Source organism: Capsicum annuum, chromosome 7 (genome assembly GCF_002878395.1).
Source record: "Capsicum annuum cultivar UCD-10X-F1 chromosome 7, UCD10Xv1.1, whole genome shotgun sequence".
In the NCBI taxonomy this organism is placed as follows: Eukaryota; Viridiplantae; Streptophyta; class Magnoliopsida; order Solanales; family Solanaceae; genus Capsicum; species Capsicum annuum.
Window position 1 is genome coordinate 178160938 of NC_061117.1, and position 9023 is coordinate 178169960.

The 9023-nt window shown below is 35.2% G+C and overlaps 2 protein-coding genes across 2 annotated transcripts; one reads left to right on the plus strand and one right to left on the minus strand.

The window, feature by feature from the left end:
• Positions 1 to 241: 241 nt before the first annotated feature.
• On the plus strand, positions 242 to 4645 carry LOC107878103 (putative pentatricopeptide repeat-containing protein At5g09950). Its single transcript, XM_016724985.2, has one exon. The coding sequence runs from the start codon at positions 420 to 422 to the stop codon at positions 3579 to 3581; it is 3162 nt and encodes a 1053-aa protein (XP_016580471.1). The 5' UTR covers positions 242 to 419; the 3' UTR covers positions 3582 to 4645.
• A 1439-nt stretch (positions 4646 to 6084) lies between these two features.
• Positions 6085 to 8139, minus strand: LOC107877191 (cytochrome b561 domain-containing protein At4g18260). Its single transcript, XM_016723900.2, has 3 exons — positions 7760 to 8139; positions 6920 to 7068; positions 6085 to 6546 (listed from the first exon to the last, which is right to left on the minus strand). The coding sequence occupies exons 1-3, from the start codon at positions 7913 to 7915 to the stop codon at positions 6267 to 6269; spliced, it is 585 nt and encodes a 194-aa protein (XP_016579386.1). The 5' UTR covers positions 7916 to 8139; the 3' UTR covers positions 6085 to 6266.
• Between the last annotated feature and the right edge of the window lie 884 nt (positions 8140 to 9023).

Consider the following 9023-nt stretch of genomic DNA (forward strand, 5'->3'; position numbering starts at 1 on the left):
TGTGACAATTAAAAAGTGATGTGAAAAATATGATTTTTTTTTTTAAAAAAAAAGAATTAAAAAATTTTAGCAAAACAATTAACGGCAAAAAAGATATATATAGTCCAAAACTTGATAATAAGAGTATACATGACCCAAAACTTGACAATATAGGCATATATGATCAAGAGTTGAAATAAACACATTAATAAGCTAAACTTTTAACGAAGCTTGAATATTTTTGGAAAGTTAAAACCTCATAAAAATAAATAAATGTAAACCTCATATTAAAGTTTGCTTTAGGTCACCAAATTTGTTGAATGACACTTAAATGCCTCATCCTGCATTTTAGAAGTCATCTACCTAATTATCTTGGAGCACTGAAATGGCGCCAAGGTTAATATGAAAAAACAACACTACTTTTTTGACCATTTCTCACCATGTTAATGACAGCAAGGATACAAACGCGAAACAAGCTACTGCATCAATATCCAAATCCCATTTTTGGTTTCAGCACTTTTCCAGCTTCTCTTCTTCACTCTTTATCCAATCACTATGCTTATCCCACCATCACTACAAACCAACAACAGCCACCCTATTCTATTCCTACAGTTTCAGATAAATGCGAGTTTCTAGTGCAAAAATACCTGTTTTCTTTTTCTGAACATGATGCTCAAAAGCTCCATTTGGATATTATAAAACATGGGGTTGCTAAAGATTTGTATTTGTGTAACACCCTTATCAATTTGTACGTAAAAAATGCTGATTTGATCTCTGCTCATGGCCTGTTCGATGAAATGCTAAGCAGAAATTTAGTTACTTGGGCGTGCTTGATTACGGGATATTCTCAAAATGGGATGCCTGATGAGGCATGTCGCGTTTTTAAAGAAATGATTTCGTCGGGGTTCGTGCCTAATCATTATGCTTGTGGTAGTGCTTTGAGGTCTTGTCAGGGTTTAGGTGATCGTGGATTGAGGTTGGGGATGCAAATTCATGGTTTGCTTTTGAAAACAGGGCATGCTTCTAATGAAGTTGTTTCCAATGTGTTGATATCGATGTACGGAAGTTGTGGAGGTAATGGTGATTATGTGTGGCGTGTTTTTGAAGAGAGAGAGAAAAAGAATTCAGTATCTTGCAATTCTATTATTTCAGTTTATGCTCTGCAAGGCCCAGTTTATGCTTTCGAGCTCTTCTCTTATATGCGAAAAGAGGATATAGGGTTTACTTTTAAACCGAATGAGTTCACTTTTGGTACCTTGGTTACTACTGCTGCCAATTATGTTAATTGCGGTTTGCTTTTACTGGAGCAGCTTCTGGCAAACATTGAAAAGTCTGGACTCTTGGAGGACTTGTATGTAGGCAGTGCTCTGCTCAGTGGTTTTGGAAGGTTTGGGTCTCTTGATACAGCAATGAAGGTTTTTAGGCAGATGGGTGCAAGGAATGCAGTGTCCTTGAACGGGCTCATGGTTGGATTGGTGAGGCTTGGTCAGGGAGAAGACGCAGCTAAGGTTTTTGTGGAGATGAGAGACTTAGTTAATATCAATTCTGATTCCTTTGTGGTTCTTTTCAGTGCATTTCCTAAATTCTCTTTGTTGGAAGAAGGGGAAATAAGAGGTAGAGAGCTACATGCATATGTTATCCGAACTGGTTTGTGCAACTCCATGGCTGCTATTGGAAATGCTCTGATTAATATGTATTCTAAATTTGGTGAAATCCAAATTGCCCATTCTGTTTTCCAGGTCATGGTTGATAAGGATTCAGTATCATGGAACTCTATGATATCTGCTCTAGATCAAAATGGCTGTTTTGAAGATGCAATATCGACCTTCCAAACTATGAGAAGAACAGGTTTAATGGCTTCATCAAATTACTCATTGATAAGTGCTTTAAGTTCTTGTGGAGGCCTGAATTGGATAAGATTGGGGGAACAACTGCACAGTGAAGGGATAAAGTTAGGACTTGATTTTGATGTTTCAGTGTCTAATACTCTTCTTGCTTTATATGCTGATACTGGATGTGTGGCTGAATGCAAGAAATTGTTTACCATTATGCCAGAACATGATCTAGTTTCATGGAATTCCATGATTGGTGCATTAGGTGATTCGGAGACATCTATTTCTGAAGCTATAGAGTACTTCATACAGATGATGCGTGCTGGATGGAGTCCTAACAATGTGACATTTATAAATGTCCTTTCAGCAATATCATCTCTTTCTCTTCTTGGTCTTGTTCGTCAAATCCATGCTCTGGTGCTAAAATATAGTGCAACGGATGCTAATTCTATCGAAAACACATTTCTTGCTTGCTATGGTAAGTGTGGGGAAATGGATGACTGTGAGAACATATTTTCTGGAATGTCTGACAGGAAGGATAATGTGAGTTGGAATTTAATGATCTCTGGATATTTACACAATGAGGTCTTACCGAAAGCCATGGACTTAGTCTGGCTTATGCTGCAGAAGGGTCAGAAATTAGATGGCTTCACATTTGCCTCTGTTCTCAGTGCATCTGCCTCAATCGCAACATTGGAGCATGGCATGGAAGTTCATGCTTGTGCAATTAGAGCCTGTTTGGAATCTGACATCGTTGTTGGGAGTGCTCTTATTGACATGTATGCCAAATGTGGAAGAATAGATTATGCTTCAAGGTTTTTTGATGTAATGCCTGTACGTAATATATATTCATGGAACTCAATGATATCTGGTTATGCACGGCATGGACATGGACATAAAGCACTAGAGCTTTTTACAAAAATGAAGCTGGAAGGTCAAACACCTGACCATGTCACATTTGTTGGTGTCTTATCAGCTTGTAGCCACGTGGGATTTGTCGAGCAGGGAATGGACTACTTTAATTCCATGAGCAAACAATATGGTCTGACACCTAGGATTGAACATTTCTCGTGCATGGTTGATATCCTGGGACGAGCAGGGCAGATGAATAAATTGGAGGACTTCATCAATAAAATGCCATTAAAGCCCAATGCACTTATCTGGAGGACTGTGCTTGGAGCCTGTGGTCGAGCAAGCAGTAGTAAAACAGATCTAGGTAGGAAGGCTGCTCACATGCTCTTAGAGTTGGAACCTCATAATGCTGTGAATTATGTGCTTCTTGCAAATATGTATGCTTCAGGAGGGAAGTGGGAGGATGTAGCAGAGGCTCGGCGTGCAATGCGAGAAACAACAGTAAGGAAAGAAGCTGGATGCAGCTGGGTAAGCATGAGAGATGGGGTTCATGTTTTTATAGCTGGTGATCAATCACATCCGGATAAACATGCAATTTATGAAAAACTTAAGGAACTGCACAAGAGGATTAGAGATGCAGGGTATGTACCACAGATTAAATATGCGTTGTATGATCTTGAACTTGAGAATAAGGAAGAACTCCTAAGCTACCATAGTGAAAGACTTGCAGTTGCCTTTGTTCTTACACGGAAATCAGATATGCCTATAAGAATAATGAAAAACCTTCGAGTTTGTGGGGACTGTCACTCTGCCTTCAAATACATATCACAAGTTGTTGGTAGACAAATAGTATTAAGAGACTCCCACAGATTTCATCATTTTGCTGATGGGAAGTGTTCATGTAAAGATTACTGGTGATAGATCAAATGCTGTCTAACTTGAAGAAACGGATGCTACTTAATGAGGCATTAACAGATGAAGCAATGGAGAAGGTTCAAGCATGTCATGTCTGAAGTATAGGGACAGAGGCAGTAAGTGTGCAAGGGTGTTAAATCAAGTATCCTGGTGAGGACCTCAACATGAACTTATTAAAGCGTGCCATAATCGTGGTGTGGTTTGAATTACTTGCCATATTTCTTTTAACATTTTATGACATGAATCAGCTAGAATGACAGCAAATGACACCATGAAATCAAAGATGCACGTATAGGGTAAACTGTATCAAAGGTGCTCTTGCACAAGAAAGGCCTTTGGTTTTGCTGGAGGATTTCATTGTGCAGACTCCACAGATCATGTAAAGTCCAGTTTTGATCTCTAAGGAACTCATCTTCCAGGTGAGTGCTTCATGGGAAGGCTCATCTTGTGTGCTAGATGAGCACACACCCATGGTACTCCATAGATACGGGGTGAGAATACAGCTGCCAGCTCGAGGAAGAAGTTAACAGCAGTATGACGAGAAGTGTTCAACATAGTTAATCAAGTTCTAACACCAACATGTTGATCAAGAGGGTAATGTGCATGAGCAGTATGTCTTCCTTTGTGATACTCTCGACTACTTCATCTGAAAATGCTTGATAAAAGTGTATGTATATTACCCAGAAGGTTTTACTTCTGTTCTCTACTTGTGCAGTAAAGAGTCCTCTTGTCTGGCTGCAAGTAGCTACAACTAAGGTTACATTATAGATGAACACAATAACATGCAGGATGATAAACAATATGGTCGATCATTAGAAATGGAATAATGAAGATGTAGGTTCCTTCAATACTGAGATAGATTCATTATCAGGATTACTTTACAGTTTACAGAATGACGAATGAGTTGGTTGGAATTTCTCACCCTAGGAATAGTATGCTTGGGGTAAGCAAAAAATTTTGATAGTGTTTATGTGCTCTATTAGAATGACATTGTTGAAGTTGATGACATGGGTCATTCCACCAATATCTTGTCACTCTCTTTTGAATTAACATGGTTAATGCGCAGATATCTTGTCTTTTGTTCAACTTTATTTCCTTGTCCTTCTTAGTAAGTTATAAGCCCAAAACATAATTCATCTTATATTCTTTCTGATAATCCTTTATGGTCACATCCAAGTTGATGATGACTATTTCTCACACTGATGTATATAGGGAACTGATTTGAAATATGTAAATAGTAGATACGACCGCGGGCATCTAGGATCTTAGATATTGTTAAAAAAGTGATGCAGTCATACATGGACTGGATCCAAAGATATCAAAAAAACTGTTGGAAAGAGAAGAAACATGAAGTGTCATTATTTTATTCTAATAAATTTGTATTTGGTATGAAGGAAAATGTTCTCTGCAAAAATATCTTTAGGAAAAAATTTCTATTTTGTTTTTCCAGTCAACATCTGAATTGAAACCATCGACCTTGGCCATCTTTATCTCTATTCTCCTCTCTGCTCAAAAAGTGATAGCAAGATTTCAAGTAAAGTTGCCGTCTTTGCTTTCTTTTGGCTTTGATTGTGAGTACCGAGTTACCCTTTAGCTGTTCCTGTCTGTCATTCACTTGATCCTTGACCAGGTTATGAAAGTGATAGTAGCTCTGTAAAACTACAATTTATGATCAGCTCGCTAAGTTGGTTGGAGATCGCATGATGACTTCAGCATTCCCTTGGATAAGAATCTGAAGAAGGTTAGTACCAAGTTCTTAGCTACTTCACAGAAGAGAAACACCATAAGACAAGCCTACAGGGACAAAGTATCTGAGAGGAATGACTTTAGTTTTTTGCTATAGTGGAGCATTTGTCATCCTTCCACCCTTGTTCATTTCAGGATTGAAATTGAGGCGGATTATGTTCAGTTATTTCCATGACGTATAAATACTTTGCAGATATGCTCAATGTTTCTGTTAGTAACATATTGTAACAATATAAGTTTGTGATTTTTTTCCTCAAAAAAGTTTGTGAAAGTCCCTGATAAGTCTTGAGATGAATGGTCATTTGGGGTTGTAGATTAACTGTACTTCATATTATCGCATATGTACAGTATTACATTAGCAACAAGTGATTCTTAGCAAAAGGTGATCTACTGGGGGCATTTTTCTCTTGTTTTAGTGTCCATTTTCATTCTTGGTGTCACCACCAAGAACTCGTGCTGGTTAGAACGATCTGTGGCATATTTGTGTTGTGAATCCTCTCATGATAGTGGAGACAGTTCCGTTTACTGTATCTTCAGATAAAGTGCAGATATATTCATCAGTTACCCTTTCCCCAGTATCCTTTTTGCTAGTTGCAAATTTTAGACAAAATATGTAAGCCGGAAAAGTGGACACGAAAGCTCTCGTATTGTTTGTTGTATATGAGGTTCTACATTAATAGCACACCATTTCTCGAATTATATGCTGTATATGATGCTCTACATGATAGTACACAAAATCTCTCGTATTATATGCTCTACATTGATTGTTCACAAAATCTCTCGTATTATATGTTGTATATGATGCTCTACATTGATAGTACACATACTCTCATACTTGTTTCTGATATTGTAACAAAGTTGGAAAAAATACAATGTTCGTAAAAGGCAAATGATTTGTTTTTGTAAGCCTTAACATGGCTATGATGATGAGATTTCCTTTACTCATCTGTTGAAGATGTTTCTTGATCTGTTTGTCGTTACTGTTTCATCGAGTAAATCACTCCTGATTTGCTTTATATAGGGCCATTTTTCTTGGAGCAGATAGATGAACAGGTAAACAACAATCTCAACAGTAAAAGCCAGGTTCCAAACACTTGTGTTTTTCATTGTTCTTGTGTGGTAGGACTGTAAACCTGTATATATGTTGATAATTCCCAGTAACGAAACTGTCACTCCAAGAAGCCAGTGAATTGAAAACCATATACTCCTTCCTTTGCTTTCCCTGTAGAGGAGGAACAAAGCAAAATACTTAATTATTGAAATTAACTTCGGTAGATTTGCGCAAATAGGATCTCTCAGTGCCCTAGTTTAAGTTTTGACCCCATTAAGAAAAATGCAAGAATAGATTTGCGGCCAGTATTACGTAGTAAACTCCTGACAAATCACCAGGATTTCAAATTGGACGACCAATACTTGCCTTGTCACAATAGTTGCCCCAAATAATCCTAACGAATTTTAAATTGATGGTACAATTTACCTTGTCATAAATTCTGATGGACAACCAGGGCAGGCAAATTTATGACACAAATCTTGAAATTAAGGTATATATCTTTTACCTGTACAACAACAACATACCCAGTATATATATCCTTTACCTGTCAGGCTTAAAACCCCCAGTGGCTGCTTGCAGCCATATAGCACCATAAATAGCTAAGCCAATTTTTTGGTGATTATTTGTGAAAGAGTTGTCAAAGTTTCCTATCGACATTATTGTTGCTACTGTTACAAGTAGAAAAGATAGTATCTGCAAAATTACAACAAAAAAGAATATTAACATGAATTTTATGCACTATATAATGATATAGTAATTGTACATGGACTTTCTAAAGCTATCAATTATCACGTGATAAAACAAACGGTTACACCTAACATCATGATTACCTTGAATTGCGCTCATTTCTATATGAAAATGTAATTAAGAGAGCTAGTTGTAGTACTGATAGGCCATAGCTCTTGATCTTTCAATATCATTAGAGGTGAAAGGTCTATCTAATAAATAAGTTGTATACGTGCATAGAGTTTAAAAGAGAACAAATGGTTGTTGAGACTTGTGATCTTAAACATATCGCATCACTTAGGTGGTTAAGGAAAAATGTATTTAGAATAAATAGAAACTTTAAAGTTAAGGTGTTTTTAAATATAAAATTGCGACAATTCTTTTTTTTTTTTTTTGAGAATAAACTAGCAAGAGAACAATGTCACACAAAATAGAATGGGTTCTGAATTTCAAAATGGCTACTTCAAGGGTTAATAACTGGGTTCTAAATTTAATATTTGTACATATTTAATGAATTTCTTGACACAATACACTATTTGAGCAAAAGCTACAGAGTCCGACCGAATGTGTACCCGAGCTTCTAGCTCCGCCTAGTTTGTGATGACCCTTTCCACATTCATAGTGAAACAAATGTTAAAAAAGGCATTAAACTAGTTACCTGTAAAGTAGCATGAGTATAGAGAATAATCTTTAGCCTTCTTCCACATTGTTCATGTCTATTTGTCATTCTTATTACAAGAATCCCAATAGGCATCAAGAAACCCATGGAAGCCCAGAGAAGAAATCCATGTAGAATAATTTGAAATGACAACATATATAGAGGTTAACGTTGCTCAACTAAATATATGGAACAAAGAAGTAGTTTTTATCCAGTTATATGCTTTAGACAAATGAAACAATGCTTTGTTTGAGTTTGGTGTTCAGATTACGGGTTATTTATAGTGCATACTTTTCTAGTGAGGGAAAAAAAAGGCAAGGACCTTATGACATGATTTCAACCTGGTGGGGACCTTATGACAATTTTCTTTTAGTGATGATATTGTTTGCCTTGCTTTAATTTCTTAAGAGAATATAAAGTGGTCCACAACTTTAGCCTCTACTTAGCGTGTGTTTGGTATGATGGAAAATTTTTCATGAAAAATTTTATCATAGAAAATAAGTTGTTGTTTCACTTATTTTTTTACGTTTGGTTGTTGATTGAAAAATATTTTTCAAAAAATATTTTATGATGTTTGGTTGGTGAATAAAAAATATATTATTTTTTTAACTAAATTTTAACTTTACAAGATTGTGTGGCCCTCTAATTAAAAATATAATATATTTTCTAAAACATAATATTTAACTACACATTTTTAATCATTCGGTCCGTGTGTATGAGATGTGACATCAACAATTATACATTCATCTGACCAAATTTAGAAAACAATGTAATTTTTTATTACATATTAATAAAATAAATTTATAATTACATATTTTTTATTTATTAAAAAGTAACTTCTTAATACGATTTATGAAAGAAAAAATAAAAAAAAGTGAGATAGATGGTACTTGATTTGACAAAATGAAGCAATAACTTTTTAAAAAAAAATTGGTAAAAACCGTAATAAAAAGTTATAATTTATAAATTGTAATAAAAAATTTTAATTTATAAAAGTTAAAAAGGTAATAAAGTTTTAATTTATAATTTTTTTAAAAAAAGAATCAATGTACTATCACATCACTTCTTTATGTCAAATCATGTAAACGTAATAAATTATTACGTTCTACAAAAAAATTTGTAAAACATAATAAATTATTACATTTTATAAAAAAGTTTTGTAAAACGTAATAAATTATTACTGCATTTTACTAAAACTTTTTTACTGTACACTTCCGCTATCAAACTGTTTAAAAAAGGTATAAAACTTAATAAATTATTATGT